This window comes from Nilaparvata lugens, chromosome 11, assembly GCF_014356525.2.
Source record: "Nilaparvata lugens isolate BPH chromosome 11, ASM1435652v1, whole genome shotgun sequence".
Lineage (NCBI taxonomy): Eukaryota > Metazoa > Arthropoda > Insecta > Hemiptera > Delphacidae > Nilaparvata > Nilaparvata lugens.
In genome coordinates this window covers 28,628,199-28,647,254 of record NC_052514.1, presented here as the reverse complement: position 1 = coordinate 28,647,254, position 19,056 = coordinate 28,628,199, and the positions used below count along the sequence as shown (strand labels likewise).

General features: G+C 35.1%; 1 protein-coding gene across 1 annotated transcript in view; it reads left to right on the top strand.

The window, feature by feature from the left end:
• LOC111050965 (amyloid-beta-like protein) overlaps window positions 1-19,056 on the top strand; it is an 89,478-nt gene that overhangs the window by 48,920 nt on the left and 21,502 nt on the right. Inside the window, exons 3-4 of the mRNA XM_039437274.1 lie at window positions 12,126-12,183; window positions 14,073-14,330. Of these exons, the coding sequence (XP_039293208.1) occupies window positions 12,126-12,183; window positions 14,073-14,330 (316 nt within the window). The remainder of the gene's footprint in view (window positions 1-12,125; window positions 12,184-14,072; window positions 14,331-19,056) is intronic.

Sequence of the window (19,056 nt, the reverse complement as noted above, 5' to 3'; positions counted from 1 at the left end):
GAGATGAAAGTTTGATATGAGAGCGAAATAATGTACGGTACATTGATTGATGGATGAGCTCCATCATCTCTATCGGATTGAATTGAAGCTTGCATTAATAAATAATAGTATATGGATTTGAATTGAGTATGATATAGGAGTTGGAAAGGGAATATGAATACGGAGACCTGTTATGCATAAACTCCATCAGCGAATTGAAGCTTCAACTCTCGTAGTCTAGTAGTCAACTCTATTTGATTGAAAAACTCAACAAAGTGTTGTCTGGAATTGAACGTATGTGATATTATATCATATCTTATATGGGAACTCATCATGGTGGATTAGTGTAGTTTTCCTAAAATAAAAATTCGTTTGTGCAATAGATAACACGAGAATTTCGCGGAGCTTTCCATTGAAAAAGCTTATGGATAATAGGAGAGTTTTCGAAGCTTTTCATTGGAAACGCTTATGAATAACATGAGAGTTTCCCGGAGCTTTCCATTGAAAAAGCCTATCAATTAACATTTTAATTAGATCATAGGGCAAGTAGTCCTGTCAGTAATGCTAATTCGCTAATTAATGTGTATTCAACAGTAAATTGAATATCCGTTTGTATTAAGCACATGTGTGGAGTACACATACATTCATTTATTTTAGCGTGACATGACATTTAAATTACAAGTTACAAACACATTACAAAATCACATCCAGAGGAACACTGTGTTCAAATTCAAGGAATAAGGAAATCTGGTGGGAATAATCATTGGTTCAATGATCTTGTTGATTAATTAAATTAATTAATGTACTGGACATAATATTTATTAGCAGCACCCTGATATTTTCTTTTATCAGATGATAACTGGTGGCTCCTGGGAAACTGTGTCTGAGTTTGTGCGTCACATTATAAAGCTCATCATACGGACAGATAGTCTATACAATTTGCAGCTCAATCTCCGAGAAATCATACATCCATGATTATTTCCGTACAGTTCCATAGAAATGGTATTCCTTTGTTCGGTGTGGGCGGGAATACACGGAACGGTTTTTGTGTGATGTGTTCATATTACGAAAGGGTGAGTTTTGTTTCAATCGGGAGCTTTTTTCTGTCATCTTTTTGTCTCGATTCGTCGTAATTAAAACGAGATAAAGTTGCAGATTTCAACAACGCAAATTACAAGAGAACTGGCACAAATTGAGTTCGGACTCGGATTGTGCTGAGATTTGCATATGAGTCTTTGACGTGAGCGGAAAGCGCAAGGAGCGACTGTGAACAGGTCTGGCCGTTCCAACCGATCAATATAGAGCTGCCCCGCCACAATGCAAAGTCCGATTCACAGGCGGCGTCCGGACTTTGCCCGTCAATTGTTCGATTCTACGCTCCATTAATTTTCTTGCTGCGGTTCCCCCGCTCTTATCTTTTCGGCTTCGTTTTGATGTCTTTGGAAAGGGATGAAGGAGGAAAATGAGGAGGAGGACGAGAAGAAGTATGATGGGGGGAGAAGAAGAAGGATGGAGGAAATGGAAGAGATGGAGCGAACTCTGAGAAAGATCCCGGCTTTGGCGAATGGAGTTATTGAATGGCCCACAAGTTGAGAAAGGAAGCCTTCCTAATCTTTGCCACTGGCTGTTACAATTTGCTGGCTTGTAATCTTATCTCAAATTTATTTCGGGTGTCATTAGTGGTGTTTTACTTCAACCCTTTGTGTAGTTTCCCTCTTGAATCATGAATCATATTATAACGCCATCACAGGAGAATCAGTTTAATGCGAATCTTGTAACAAATTATGCTATTACACCATTCATTTTGAGAGGTACAAAGTATATTTCTCTTGAAGACTGTCACAAATTTTGCAATATTGAGGTGCAAAGAAACAGTTAAAATATACACGTTACTCTTATAAAAATCAAGTTGTTATCCTGAGTAGATGATGCATGGTAAACCCTTAGTACAATGGTTGATAGTTTTTTCTCTAGGTACCCTATTAATCTCAATATTCTCATCCCTTTCTTGAATAGTATTTGTACTGTACTGAATAGTTAATACTTCCATAGCAATTATTGATAACAATATTCTTCTATTCTTCTTATTACAAACAAGGATTAGGCTATAACCTGTTCAGACTCACATCTAGCCAATTATTCAAATAAACATTAAAATGTTTGAAAATGTTTATTGTTCAAATGCCATTGAAATGTATTCAGATAACAATATTTTGGACTTTACTATATAATTCATAATACTGTAAAACCATAGAACAATAGAGCCGTAGACTAGTAAAGCAATGGACCAAAATCAGAAACCTAACCATGGGAAGAAAAACACCCTAGAATAGTAAAGGAAACTACATATAGTTATAGATAGGTACTGCAATAGCTGGTAGTTTGGGGATGAATTTGGGTTTTGTGGTTCATAGCTAGCAACATCTCTCACTCTTTATCACTCTCTCTCTCTCTCTCTCTCTCTCTCTCTTTCTCTCTCTCTCTCTCTGATAGGCGCATCAAAAAACCAGCATTCTAGTATGGCTTGACTGGCGAAATCCTCCTCCTGATAGCGGCAGTCCCTTCGGGGAAATCCTTTACTGGCATATTATGCAATCCGAGTTGTCTTTTTCCTGGAAACATGGCGTCGCTACATCCTCAGGAGACAGAAATAAGGGCGTTCAAATACTGCTCCACTTTTCCCTCGCAAATAAAATATACTCATGTCTTGCTCCTTTCTGTTTCTATTTTGCCAGTGCAAATGTCTTCGCGGAGAGACATAGTAGTACACATCCCTCCGGTGTTGCTCTCCAAATGTTTCATAGCTTCATATTCGAAGTCAAGGTGGTGCACTTACAGCTTTATTGCAGCGTTATGGAATGATGAAGAATATTATGAATATATAACAGCGTTAATATGCATTTCAGATGTTTACCAGAAGGGAAAAATGGTAGAAACTGTATCAGAGTAAGTAGGGCGAAAGATTTGGGATTTCAAAGTAATCTCTGAAAAACTGAATGTATCAAAGTAACGTAGAGTGTAGTAGATTGAATGCATTTATTGTATTCTTCACAAATAGCAACTGATAAACAATATAAATTTGGAAAATTGAGATTGATTTCTGGTGGGACAGAGATTTTTTGTAGTTGTTTTGCTTCGAATAGGCAAATGAATAATGTAACCTAACTCACCAAACTATAAATATTGGAAGATCAGGGATAGTCGATCAAAACTTAGTCAATTTTAGTATCTGAAGGATCAATTTATCTCACCCAGAATCCAAGGAACGATAACTTTGTGCCTGTGCATCCCTTAATTCTTAGCTCTATTTCCGGTGGAGATTGGCCAATTGATTTATTGATCCATGCAATTCCACTTGAAATTTCAGAATCTTTCCATAATGTAGTGTTTCTATGTATCTCTATAATACTCGGTCCTCAAAATTATCTCTACAATTCCATACGCTAATTACTTGTGTAGTTTCAACTCTCTATCATATCCGGGTTACATTTTATCAGAATGGCAGTTTAGATCCAAACCAATCCGAATTCGACCTTTTTTCCACGAGGCTGAGTTAAAAATACAAATTGCACCACAACAAGAAACAAAGTGACTTGTGAGATCGCGTGATTGTATTCACAAATAAAAATAAAGAAAATCTCAAGAAAAAAGAGAGAAGACGGAGGATATTGGCAAACTTGCAGTTCTGATCGGAGAAGAAGGAAAGAAGAAGAAGAAGAAGAAGAAGGATTCGTCCAACTCTTTGTTCGATTGTGAGAAACGAGTTGAAGAAAAACGGTCTGTGATTGGTGGAAGTGAGAAACAATGCTTGGCCATAGTGATATATAGTACATATGTACATAATATACATAGATTACTATGTGTTTGGCCAGTGTCCCCTGACGGTGACGGCCAGTATTGCTTGAAATTCGGGTCATTGACGTAAAGAGAAAAATGTGCTAATTTTCTCTGCTTGGTTTGCTTATATTTCTCGCTAGGAATTTCTAGTGCTTTGTGCTGGGATCCTGGATCTGTTAGAAAAAACCGCTCTTGGTAAAAGATAATGAATTTTATTATTGATAAAAAAATATGTCTGTACTTATCCTTTTGAGTTCCCTGTTATTTCTCGAGTTTTATTTATTTATTCAGTCACAACTATTACACTTATGTGAGAAGACACAACATACTTGTGCCCAAAACCGTTCCTTCTCGAATTTATACTACAGTTCAAATCAATAAGGTTTTATGCTACTATCACTAATTAAAATGAGTTAGTAGATTAATTATTCTCATTTAATCGTTTTTGTCTATTGAAACTCCTTCTCTTCTCAATTACTTATTGAGAGATTGTTGATTTTTGAAACATTATATAAGCTCAGGCTTTCAAATGATCGAACATTTATAAGAAAGTAAAAATTGAAAACAGAATTAGTCCTTCTTCTTCTTGCCTTCAAGGTTTTGGCATATTTCCTATTTACAGAATAAGCTTATATTAATGATAATTAATGATATATTAATGATGATATGAATTTGAAGGAGAGAAAATTCCTCCAGGAACGATATGCTCTTGAATGACACGAAACCTTTGTGGAAAAACTGTTCTGCGGATAATGAAGGGTTGCATTCGAAAAGTCACGATCCTCTCACAATTGCTTCAACTTTTTCTGCTGTTCGCACCGTTTTTGTTGTGTGTCAAGTGGGCGACAAAAGTAACGCATCATGCTCACTCGAGAAGCGTTCCACTTCAGGAAGCTGCTGGCATGAGAATAGTGATAATGCGAGGGTGGATTAAAGTGAGACAAATGTGCAGTGGGCAACGAGGGAGAAGAAGAGAGAAGAAGGAGGATTTCAGGGAGAGGAAGGTAGCCCAACAAGGGGGATTGAGAATAACGAGAGGATGAAAACGGAGAATAAGGAAAAGGAAAAAAGGGAGAGATGAAGGAGAAAAATCAAGAATTGAGGTATGGATGAAGAAGAGAGAGGAGAGGATGCAGAAAAGAGAAAAAGAAGAAGAGGACGAAAAAGAAGAAGAAGACATGAGAACAGAAGAATAGGAGACACAGAATACGTGGAACAGAAAGTACAAGAAGACAATTAAAAAAAGACAAAATTAAAGTCCATGAGAAAAATCAAGAAATATGAGTTCTGGAATAGGCAAAATAATTAGATGAGATTTAAAATAGCAACAAAAGTAAGGAGGAGAGAGGATGAAAAACAATAAAATAGAGAAGGAAACCTTTATGTGAAGATACAAGATAGTGATATCGATATGTGATAACTGATTGGTTTGGTTAAAATCGAGGAAAATCGGGATGAGAAGAATAAAAGAGAATCAAGAGAACAACAGGAAGAGGAAGAAAAGAAGGTTAATAAATAAGATGAGTAGGAGAATTTTCAAGATTTGAGATGCTACACCATTAAGTAAATAGAGGAAAACAATGATAGAGGTTGAGATGAAATCAGAAGATGGAGAACCACTGGAAGAAGAAATGTGGAATGAGGAAACAGAAGCAGAAAGGCAATAACAAGAAGAAGAGGAAGAACGAAAAAAGTAAGACTAAGAAGATGAGAATAGAGAACGAAGAGGGAGAAGTGGAGGAGCAGATTGAAAAAAATATATATGGTAGAGGAAGAGGTTGATAGATGAAAAAGAAGAGAAAGCAAAAATGGAAAATAAGCTTAGAAAGGATGAAAAGACGAAAGAAAAGAGTGAAAAAATATGGCATCCAGCCTAATGAGACCCGATTGTGGCACATTTAATCCAGCTCTGTAATTGCCACTCCTTTCCCCTCCCGCAGAACCCTTCCCCCCCTGGCAAACCCCCTGAACCCTGTCCCCCCCTTCTCATAAAACCCTCCTGGCAAACCCTCTTAAGACCTCATTGTTCCTCCCCGACTACGCTGTACAGAGAGTCACTTCAAACTGACAGTATTCCTTATGAAAAGCATCAATGCCTCCCATTTTACCAGTGCTGATAGGTTGGCGCGAATGTGACAGTAGGATGCCCGGCAGAGAGGTCTAATTGCCTCTGCGGAGAGGATTCAGCTGACGCCCCGAGTCAAGAGAGGCCTACTAACACACCAGAGGAACAAACCACGGTCACAAGTCATCCCGCAAGTCACACGTAGCATCCGAAACTAGTTTTCTGCTTTTGTTTGATAAATAAGTGGTTTATCTATGTATTTATTTATCTAGTTTTATTTAATCATCTAACATAACACAACTCCCAGAAAAGTAGCACAGACTTGAGCCCAAAACGGTTCCAATTCTAAATTATACGACAATGGTTATGATATTCTCGAGTATTTTTATCAAATTTGAAAATCTATCAAAATATCACGTTCTTTTCTGCATAGAAAGTTGAAAGCAAGTGAAGATTCATCAACTGAAACTAATTTTTCAATTTTGTTTAATAAGTGGTTGCGAGATATAGCAAGTTTTTACCAATTCGAATATCTATAAAAATACTTGTTGAAAACATTTTGTTCGCTGTACAGAAAGTTTGTAGCAAGGAACTCTATAATATTAAAAACTAGTATCTCGTTTTAGATCTGTATATAAGAGGTTGTAACAAATTTAAGTATTTATTTTCCTCGTAACAAGCCGAAGAATGCACAAGAGAGTATCGGATTCGAAATGAAAATATAAGAAGAAAATGTGATGTCCAACCAGTGACTTTGATAAAACCTATATAAATAAGTGGTCAGATCATGTCCTTAGACTTCCACAAGACCGTCACTCATTAAATGCCCTACTCCATAGACCAATAGGAGAAGAATATTGGTAGACCGAGGAAGAGATTGACGCTGGAACAGGCTCAAGAAGCCTAATCCATGACGTCAATGATGATGATATTTTCTATCCAGTTTGAATATCTACCACAATGTCCACAATTGAACACTTCCACTATTACACTAAAACTTCGAATAGGTGTTTAGGCCACTAGTTTTATTCAATATGGATATCAAGTACAATATCATCTTTACCGCTAACCAGAAATTGAAAACAAATGAAACTATAACACTCTTAACTAGTTTCCCTTTTTTCAAATAAAGACTAATTTCTATTGGTGTAGGAGCCCTACCTGTGCTGACGTCACACGAATGCACTACGGCTTTTTTTACGGAGGTAGTGGTGAGGCATACTAAGGGAAGTTACAACAACCAAATCTAATATTTCCTTTAATACACGAATCATTGTGAGAATTTCAAATCTTGATAATCAATTTGTTTACCTAACCCAATCCTCCTCATACTGGATGAATATCACTCCTTACACACATAAACCAGTTACTCACACATCGATTCTTGACGTTTGACTTTTTTGCCGTCCTTATGAATTCTACCAGATTAAACGGAACTGGACAAACATCATCTGTTTAATCTAATAGGATTTATAAGGACGGCAAAAAAGTGTACGTCCAAAAATCGATGTGTGTGCAACTGGCTATACAGTTTAAACCAATAGCAGGTTAGTGCCTTTATTCATTCTGTATCTTGTTCTGGGTAGTATCTCGGATTAGTATTTTTAACACGTGGATCATAATGTGCCAGCTATTGATCGCTATAGACAGAGTCGGTTAATAATGGAGAGATTTTGCACTTACAACGTAATTATTACAAAGGAACGAGCATTATTCAAAGGCAATAGCAATGCCTCCATTCATATTAGCGCCTTGGAACTGTGGAAATCATCCACAGGATTAGTTTCAACACGTGGATCATAATGTGACAGATATCGACCGAAATAAGAGGTTATTAATAGAGATTGTGCAGATTGTCAATGAAGCTGTGGCTCTCTGATCATGCTTATAGAGCTTATCTGCTTGTTAACAGAGAGACAAAGCGCTTTCAGAAATAGCTTGAATGCTTGGGCACTACCATTACTCTGTTTAGCTATTGAACATTATCGATTTTATAACAAGAATTCAGGCAATTTCTACTCATTAGAAATTGGTGGTCTTGAAGACAAGTCTACTTCTTCTCATGAACAATCTTATTGGGTTTATCCAACTTGAAATCATTCTCTTCAAAAGTTCAATAATATACATAATAATAGGAATTCCTTCATTAGATATTTTACTCATTCTTTCATATTATGCCGGTTCACAATCATTAGTTGGTCAAATTAAAATTTAATGAATCATCAATCAAGAATGCTCTCCAAATTACAATAGTGCTATAAAATGTGCAATCTAATACAATTCGAGGTAAATTTATAATGCGGTATTTCGGTCAATCCTGCAACATCATCAATGTATCTCGAATTATGGAGAGAGATTCTACAACGTTGAATATCTTCTACAAATTTTTATTAAAACGAAGAGATTCTGCAACATTAAATTTGTCCTACAAATTTAATCAATACAAATCAAAAAATAGACGATACACTTCATTATAAAATGTGTAGGTTTCTTGTTCTATAAGGCTATATCATCAGTATTGTCATTTTTGAGTTTTCTGTCGTTCCTGTTAATCAATTTTGATTAAAATACATTGCACTCATTCAGCTGCTTTTACACCAAAGTTATCAACAAAATGCTAATGACTTAATCTTTATAGATTTTATTAGATTGAACATAACTTATCCTACACATCATGATGAACATATGTGTTTGTCAAGTTCCGTTCAATCTAATAGAATCTACGAAAATTGAGTTATTAACATTTTTTTAATAACTTTGGTGTAAACGCAGCTTTTACTGTATTATAGTGTTGTTGATTTCCAAAGTGTATCAATGTAAACGCAATACAAAATCCCCATTTCACAACATCATCTAAATTCACGAGAATAGTTTCATATGTTCTGTTTTACAAGCATCATAATCATTTCGAGAGCCATAACAAAACATTATCAACCTCTGATGAATAGATTTTCACACAGACTCAAGTGATTCCTCCTCCAATAAATCACGAGAGACCACTTGAAGTGTGTCCACCCTACAAACAGTGAGAAAACATATTCGTCACCTCCCAACTATGTACGTCATTTTGAGTAGAAAAACCTGAAATCCAAAGTGGATTACTGTAACTGAGTCGTAGTGTGATGGAGTGTATAAATCAAGTGAAGTACCATACTTCACCAGAAATGAAGTCTGCACTTCTGGTCTGTCGTTTACACAGCTGATATTTCTAGTCCACTAAGCACCCTCCGTGTTTAGTGAAGCACGAAGCACATATAGGCTTGTGGCGAATAGAGTGTGCTTTTGGCTTGCAACCTGTCACAGCTACTAGCGAATTATTCAATTCAATGTATGATATTCCTCTATATAGCATTTATTTGTTGATCCTTGGGGAGTATTACCCCTTGAAATAGTATACGCGAAATAAGATAGAATGATGCTGCTTGGAATATAATACTATCCCACATATCACACTGTGGGATATTCATATTGTGCATTTATAATCGTTTTCTTTCCTGAATATTCTACATACTTTCTCAGAATTTGTAGAAAACTATAAGTTAACTCATCTCTGGAATTGTTACTTTTCAAATGCACAACGTTATAATTCTTTTTTCTTTTTCACTCCAGTTTTAATTTTCAAGCAATAAGCAGAGAGTAGAGGAAAATATCAAGCTTTTTATTTTTCAGCCATTTTAGTCCCTATATCAACTATATTTTATCGAGACTAGACTGTATTCAAATAAATTACAATCAATATTGATTTACAATCAATGATAAAAACATATTGTAGAGAAAAATCGAAAACTTGCGCTAACCAAGCAGTCAAATGAGATTCAATAACAATAATATGTAATGAGTTTCATAATAAATTCTACTTTTATGATGAATGAGAGACTGGAAATTGTTACGCAGTAACTACGAGCAACACCTACGACTAATTCAATGGAGAGTTCAACCACCCAATATGCAATGTGCTGATGTGACGTAGTATCTATTGCAATAAAAAAACATATTTCTACCCAGTGGCAAGTTGCATGAATTTGGTAGCTTTTTACGTCAGCGTTGCCACCATCAATATACTGTATATTTATTCACAATGGCTTCAATTCTCATGACGATATCGTATTCGTTTTCTAGTATCTATGAAAATGTTTAATTGAGTAAACCTTTCTCCATGTCTAAGCTTCCAATTAGAATAATATCAAAGTAACTTTCTACTTGGCATGAGGATCATGAGCAGTCAATCTCATTATTAATTAAATTCAAACAAAACTAGTACCTAACTGTGCATTGTAGAGTTCCAAAGAAGCTTCAACTCGTCAACCTCTCTGCTAACACAAAATCTTTTCTTTTCTTGGCTATATACCAAACTATCGGAAGAAGTCAAATCAGTAACTTTTCAATTTCCTGCATCTCTTCCACATTGTATTCTTCTATTTTTTCAACTAATTGGAAATTTAGTCCAGTCGAATAGTCGTTTTTCAGGAAACAGCCCCGAAATAGTTTTTCTCGACGGTTCTATATGTATTTTGGGGCGCTGAATTCGAATTTGAAATTTGCTGACACGCCAGAGTAAATAGGAAATTCGATTCAGAAACTATGTCTGTGTCTTGTCTTGTGAAACGATGTATTGTCTGACTGACGCTTTTGTAGCAGTCTTAATTGCCTTGATATTGAAATGATTCCAATCACTTTTACCTTGTACCCTATTTTTATAAACCATTATTGATGATCATACTGATAAATTTTCGTAATCGGTTCTAAGAACGTTTTTAAAATTCGTTTATAATATGACCCTAAGGAAATGTCATTACCGTACCTTGCATAACCTTTTTGTCTATTCATAAAGCCTCTCCATACAAAGCTCTGTTCATCTTAGTGTAAAATTACTATGATCAGTTACAAGAGCCCTGTTGAACTTGATTAGATTGACTTCCTGCTAATTCGATGTTACATATAAAATCAACCCTCACTTCTCGAGCTCACTTAAGAAGAAGACGAATGGAAGAAAAATACCAATCATGTAGAAGATGTTGTTGCTGGAACGAGACTGATCATTCATCTGATGCTGATAGTTTGAAGTGAGTGCTTTGGCAGATGATGGTACCTCGTGTTTCGATCTCAATCGTTGGAAATATCCGATCATGACAAATCAACAACAGCGATAATAGAGTGAGACGGTTTTATGACAGACCTGTTCAAGTTCTCGCCATCTCACTGATATTTCCTTTTGCGAAATCGTAAAATTGAAGTGCTCTTCCAATGTTTACATCGTATCCCCCTCTTAGCGCCATATCTAGGAAAGTAGCTCTTCACTATCAATCTCTCACTCACTCATCTTCTCACACCCACCACCACTTCTCTTTCTTCTTCTTCTTCTCCTTCTTATACACTTTCCTTCATTTTTTCTCTTTCCTACTCTCTTCACTCCTTGTTTTCTATTTTTCTCCTCCTCTTTCATATTCTCATTTTCATCCTTCTTTTCCTCCTTCTCCTCTACCTTTTTCTTTCATACACGTTCCACCTTTCATCTTCATCTTCTTCTCCTTTAACTTCATCTTTTTACCGTTCTTTTCATCTTCTCCTTCTTTATCTTCGTTCTCTTACTCTCCTCGTACGTGTTTTTTCTGTTTCTTTTTTCCTTATTCTCTTTTCCCTTTTACCTTCTTCTCTTTGTTTTCTTGTTCCCCTTTTTCTATTCCTCCCTCTCCTTTTTGTTTATCGTTTCTTCCCACTCATCATTCTTCTTCTTATTCTTCTACCCACCCTTCATCTTCTTCATTCTTCTTTTTCCATTTCTTCCATTCATTGCTTTTTCCTTCTCTTCTTCCTCATTCCTCTTATATTTTTCTTCAACTGCCTCTCCTTCTACTTTTCTTCTTCTCAACCCACGCCAAGACCACTTCACTGCACCCGATTCTTACATCTTCCACTTCTCCAGCTTCTCATGCCCATCTTATGCCAGCTAAGCCTTCTTAACTTGCGGCCATTTTTTCCGCCGACTTGAATCTCTTGCATTGAAACTTCAATATCTTTCTTGGAGAAGTTGCTGCAGCTCTGCCCTCTTTTTACGTCTCTTCAAATGCGTTTTCATCCGTCCTTTCATTTCAAGTGCAATTTATACAGTTTCATCCCATCTCAACATTGTTGTATTCCTTCTTATCAGTATTTTTATTCAATTTTTTCATGAACACACTTCTCTTCTCCACCTTGTTCAGTCTCCCTCTCAAGTTTACTCTAGAATCTATTATTTTACTTACAGCTCAGTTTGCACAGCTCAGTTAGAATGTTGGGAGCTTGGTCCAAGCTGTTTGCTCGAAGTAAGTTGTCCCTTACAGTATTTGTAAGTAAACGAAGGAATGTTCAGTACAATATTATATATTTACTGAGCAAGTGGGTTTCTGCTAGTTTTGAACTAAGCTCCTTACATTCCAAATGGTATTGTGTTAACCAAGCTCAAAATATTATGTACTTGCTGTATATCATGTACTATAATACTTGGGTCTATTACAGGTACCTATAGTATGTAATGTCAGACACGAATAATGCAAAGGTATATTTTCTATATGTTATAATGTACTAGATATTTATTACTGGTATCACTGTTTTTAATTCATTACATTCTGCAATTTCGATTTGGCATTGAGAAACATGAACATTATCATAACTTACTAAATTGTCTTAATCAAATTTGAAATGAGGCCGGTCTGTTCATGAACATATACTGTATGTACCGTATAGAGTGGAAGATGATCAGCACTTTTTGAAATGTACCTTCATACCTCTACACCTAAATACGTATAGTACCTACAATACCCATACCTATAATATCTATGGTGCATAAAATACAGAAACCCCAAATGCTGGTGGCCCAATTTATGATTAACTTTAATCCTGATTCCGTCTTGATTCTTAGCATAAAATTCTCTTAGTTTTGTAGCATTGTTGAAGAGTTATATGGCCTGAAAAAGAAGAAAATATTCTCAAACGATGAAAAGCTGATATCTTGAGAAATATGTACTGTATGCTAGATAAATAACAATCTTACTCATTCAAACTTACAAAATCGAATTAGTTCAAATTTTGTCTTGAAGTCAAACTTCAGCTTCGAATAGTCATATTGGTAGAACGGACTCATAAGCGTATGTAAGCGAAAAATTCACTTCTGAACCACCCCTATCCATTCAGAACGAGAGGGTATATTTATTTATTTACAATGCAAATAACACTAATGTAATAAAATTGAAAGATAAAATAATAAGGTAGTCCTTGTGCTATTTTTCTTCCAAATTTATAGGTGACAAAGTCCAAGATAAGATTAGAATTTCATGTGTACAATTTTTATAAAATTTTGGTCCAAAATAAACATTAAAACTATAAATTTTGAATTTAGATGGCTTAAATTGATAAATTAATTAGAAATATTCCCCTCAATTACCACTTTTAACGAATAATATTGAGTTATTTAAGAAATTTGGAACTATTCAAGAAACACAAACTCGTAAACACTAAAGCTCAGCTAAGGAGACTTGATATTTTCACCCTCGAACTTGTCACAACAGAGCTGCTAAGTCAAAAATTGTCTTACCAAACATATTTTTTCTACCGTTTCTTTTTATAACACATCACTATTGATTCTATTATAGGCCTATAGTAAAGTCCACGTTATAATGGCAGTGGAGAAAGATAGGAAAACAACGTTGCCGATCCTCTGTCTTGTCAATGCCTTTCATAGACGGTAGCTATCACAGGTTTATTGATGTAATATTAACTGTTCATTCTCGTTTAAATTAATCAATAATTATATTTTATTGAGCAAGAAATTATATTTCTCAATAATTTCATAATGCATATTTATAATTAAGATAGAATATTTTGTTAATTAATTATCAATTCTAAATTGTTGAAAGACGATCTGGCAACAGAGCAAAGCGAGAAAGAGAGCGCTATCCGCTTTTTTGAATGTAAGACAAGGATAGGAATACCATTGCTAATCAAACACTGGCATTATAACGTGGACCTCACTATAGTATAAATGTCTACTGTCATTGTATTAATGATTATATTTTCGTTCAATTAACCGAAGGCCCATTCCATACTTACTTTGTTCACTTCATACCATACTCACTTTATACTAGATTTACTTCATTTATATATTTTAAAAATCATTATTGATTTATTTTATTATAATAATGTCTATTGAATTTAGTTCATTCACCGACTAACTCTCTATTTTGGTTTTCGTGGACAGAAGGTCCATTCCAGAGCGACGCACTGCTGGTGCCGGAGAACTGCCTGTTCGACCACATCCACAACCAGACCAAGTGCTGGGAGTTCGACCGCTGGAACGGAACTGCCGCCCAGTCTTGCCAGGACCGCGATCTGCAACTACGTAGCTTTGCCATGCTGCTTCCCTGTGGCATCTCGCTCTTCTCCGGCGTCGAATTTGTCTGTTGCCCGGCCAAAGGTTGGTAGTAGGCTTCATTTGCCAACAAAAAATAAAAAAAATACAATCCAAATCGTTCTCTATCTGTCATATATTGACTTTGAACTGTCACAATATCCTATGAAGCTGCATTCCAAGACATTAGCATAATAATCATAATATTTCTGATTTCCAATGAATTGCAACCAGAAAAGTTTGTTTACAAACACATAGATAATAATTATAATACAATTACAAAAGAGGTTGCCAATAATAAACTTAGTCCCAATTATGATACCCACTATAATAATAATTATGTTTTGGGGTGATCATAATATTCTTTTCTAGAACATGAACAAAAAAATGTTCAAATGCAGTTAGTAATAGTCCTATTGGTGTATAGTCCCATAAGTGGATAGTCCCATTTAATTGTCTCTTTTCTGTATAGGGCTACTTTTAATATAAATAGACTAAAAATAAAAATCTCAGTACCTTTTTGTGTAGTTGAGAAGTTGATATTGTGGTAATTATTCATATTGAATGAAAAAGACTAAGAAATTGTCAAAAAACCACTGATTTATATTGATAATTATCAATAAATCAGTGGTTTTTTGACAATTTGATAATTGATAATTATCAATAAATCAGTGGTTTTTTGACAATTTCTCATTACCCTTTTTTATTATTTTATCACAACATGTTTAACATTCATACCATTTAAGTGATATTACTTGATATCACTATTATCCCTATATATCCCATATATGAGCATCAGTGAATGTGCCCAGAACAGTAAAATTCTTATTCTCATGAGTTCTATAATAAGACTATTCCTACTCAACCCGCGCGATAATAGATAGTACCATTAAAACTTATGGAAATAAAATCATCACTGTATTGTACCACTATCTACGTAAAGTGCCATTAAAACCAGTAAAGCCAGTAAAGTGCCATGGAAATGAAATCGTCCCTCCGTAAACAGAGGTAGTGATTGAACACATGCACTGCTATAGATTTGTGGAAATCCAGCTTTAATAAAACCAATGCTTCCCATTTAAATGATGCTGACAGTTTAAAGTAAATCTCATTCTGTGAGAATAAATGAAACTAGGAAACCAAATCATTAACTATCAGACCACTTTAAAATGTTAAAATTCTTTATAAGTAAATTCAATGAAATCATACAACCTACTGACAGTTTGAAGTGAGTATTATTCTTGTAATCTTTCAAGACTTTACAAACAATAACTTGATTAAATTAATGTATTCTTTAGAAATATTCACATCAAGTAAATAAATTGATTAAATTAATACTAGATACAATAATTACTTTCGAATTTCTAAATCATATGAATACTCATAACTATAATGATGTATTTTACATGGTGTACTTATTGTATGAATCAATAAATAATATATAAAAAATAATTTGAAATCACAAAATTGAAATTTTATGGCTTTTTGGACGAATGGAATCAAAATAATTTCATTATGGCATTGCCAGCAGTAGAAAGAAACAACTTTGGTGCTAGCTGTGAGTTCTAATTACAAATGAAAATGTTAGAAATCGAACAAAATTTGTGTTGCCATTTAATATAAATTTCAATACTCGGAATAAAATGCCTCTGCGAGAGTATATAAATTTCGTATTATATTATTGGTATATCTGCTGTCATTTCTGTGGTGCTGAAATTATTTTACTTTTATTGTAAAGTGTATTCTTATTTTATGCTGTACCACTGAAAGTTCTTGTAAGATATATGAAATAAACAACTTTGAATTGAATTGAGTTTATTATAATAACTTATACCGTACTTGAACTCTCAATCAAAATTTAAGAATGGTGTTGGTAGACTCTCTGAAGTTGTGAACTTCTCTTATAGAAGCCCATGTGACAGATTCTGAAATCAATGTGAAATTTATAGATCTATACATAAGATAAAACAATAAAAAAATTCACACATATCATCCATTATCATATTAATTCATACTCCTCATTGAGGAGTCTCCGTTGTTATACTGTGTGCTAAATATACTTAAGTAGTACAGTTCTGAATTGTGTCTACCTGCCTCTCAAACTTCCTATCCAATTCAACCACCATTGATCGGTTGAAAGAGTTAATTTATACTGAATTTGAGGAGTTTCCGTTGTTATACTGTGTGCTAAATATACTACAGTATTACCGTTGTGCATCGTGTCTACCTGCCTCTCAAACTTCCTATCCAATTCAACCACCATTGATCGGTTGAAAGTGAAGTCATCAATGTTGAATGACATATTTGGTGATGCGATGACAGCTCTGGGCAGAAATCTTCTTATCCTTTTAAGTTGATGCATTCCTCCAAAAACCTTATTACAAACATGAGTAACTTGTTCTCGCCAGCTCAATGAGCAATCAATTAATAAGCCAAGTACTCTGACACTGGAACAGTAAGGAATATTAGTATCATTTATGGTCACTGGAGGTGCACAAGTGACGTCCAATTGGTTCAACAGCCCAGGTTGTCCAATGGCAATACTTCGGGTTTTTGAAGGGTTAAGCGTCAACCTATGAGCAGAAGTCCACTCAACAAGTAATGCTATATCGTTGTTCACTTGATCAATGACATGTGTGAACTGCGATTTTTGAAAATGTGAATAAATTATCAGGTCGTCAGCAAATAGATGATAAGAGGTATTGTTGAGAATCATTGGAGAATTATTAATATAAATTGAAAATAGAAGAGGACCTAACACCGAGCCTTGTGGGACTCCTTGATTGATAATACGCCAAGACGAGACGTCACCAGCTGTCCCCACCACAGCCTGAGATCGACCCACCAGGTAAGATTTGAACCATGCCAATGTGGAGAGAGAAAAATTGCATTGATTTTTCAACTTTCCCAACAGTATGAGATGATTCACATTATTGAAAGCTTTGCTGAAATCAAACTGTACCAAAAGAGTACCAGCAGTCAACTTCTTGTTCAGTGCAGTCCGAATATCATCAGTTATCTTAATCAAAGCAGTGCTTGTACTATGATGAGGTCTGAATCCAGATTGAAACTTGGCAAAGAAATTGAAACGAGACAGATATTCAACCACCTGCCTATGAACTATCTTCTCATGTGCTTTGGATATCGAACAGAGAATATTGATTGGGCGGAAATCATTGGGAGCTGATGCATTTTTAGTTTTAGGGATAGGTTTAATCAATGAACACTTCCATAAGTCAGGAAAAACACTTGACTGCAGAGAAAAGTTAAAGATGTGGGTGATTGTGGGAAGCAGAATGGGAAGTAGCTTTTTGTAGAAAAGAATTGGAATACCATCCACCCCTTTAGCGTTTTTATTTGCGTTGAGGATAATATGAGATACTTCTGCCGGGTAAACATATGAGAAAAAGAATGGTTCATCTGAAAGGACATGAAGAAACTGGTTGATTAATTGGTTTTGTGCTATCTCCTCATTATTAATAGGGGTAGTTGGGTTGATGGGTTCAACAAAATAATCATTTAATTCATCTAGTGGGAGATCAATGCTAATATTTTGCTTCTTATTCCGATGAGCACCCAGACGACGGACATTATCCCATAGAAAAGAAGTAGACTTATTACAATTGAATGTATTGTGGTAGAATCGTAATTTTGCATTACGGCATAAAGATTTAACTCTATTTCGCAATACTTTGAAACTGTTGAAATCAGCCTCACTATTAGACCTTTTGAACTTCCTTTTTGCCCTATCCCTTTCACGCCTTGCTTGTAGAATCTCCCTAGTAATCCATGGCACTGGTTTATGTTTAATATGAGCAACATGGATTGGTGCATGCTTATCGAAAACATCCACAATCATTTGATTAAATAGTGATACTTTATCATTTATATCATTTAAAAGACCAATTTATAAGTGAGATAGTCCCACTTTATAAGTGGGATCTATATAAGTGGATAGTCCCATTTAATTGTCTCTTTTCTGTATAGGGCTACTTGTAATATAAATAGACTAAAAATAAAAATCTCAGTACCCTTTTTACTTTCCTTGCCCTATTACCATAGGTAAGGAAAGTATTGCTTTCCGAAAAAAATTAAGGTACCCCAATTTCTAAATTTCTATGCGTTTCAAGGTCCCCTGAGTCCAAAAAAGTGGTTTTTGGGTATTGGTCTGTGTGTGTGTGTATGTGCGTCTGTGTACACGATAACTCATCTCCCAATTAACGGAATGACTTGAAATTTGGAACTTAAGGTCCTTACACTATAAGGATCCGACACGAACAATTTCGATCAAATGCGATTCAAGATGGCGGCTAAAATGGCGAAAATGTTGTCAAAAACAGGGTTTTTCGCGATTTTCTCGAAAATGGCTCCAACGATTTTGATCAAATTTATACCTAAAATAGTCATTGATAAGCTATATCAACTGCCACAAGTCCCATATCTGTAAAAATTTCAGGAGCTCCGCCCCATCTATGCAAAGTTTGATTTTGGATTTCCAATTATCAGGTCTCAGATATAATTTAAACAAAAAATTTCTAGTGGAAACGATTGAGCATGGACATCTCTTCAATTAATGTTCAGTAACATTTTCACCCAAAATTGAAAATAAGCTTGAAATTTGAGAAAATGTAATTATTCAATTGCAAACTGTTGGCAACTGTTGATTCTATTAAATCATTCACTATGAAGAGATAGCAGATCTCGTGTGTATCCAGCGTTATTGATCTGTCACCAGCTGGCTCAGATCTTTGACTTGATATGCGCGTTTACACTAGCGTCAGGTGATCAATTT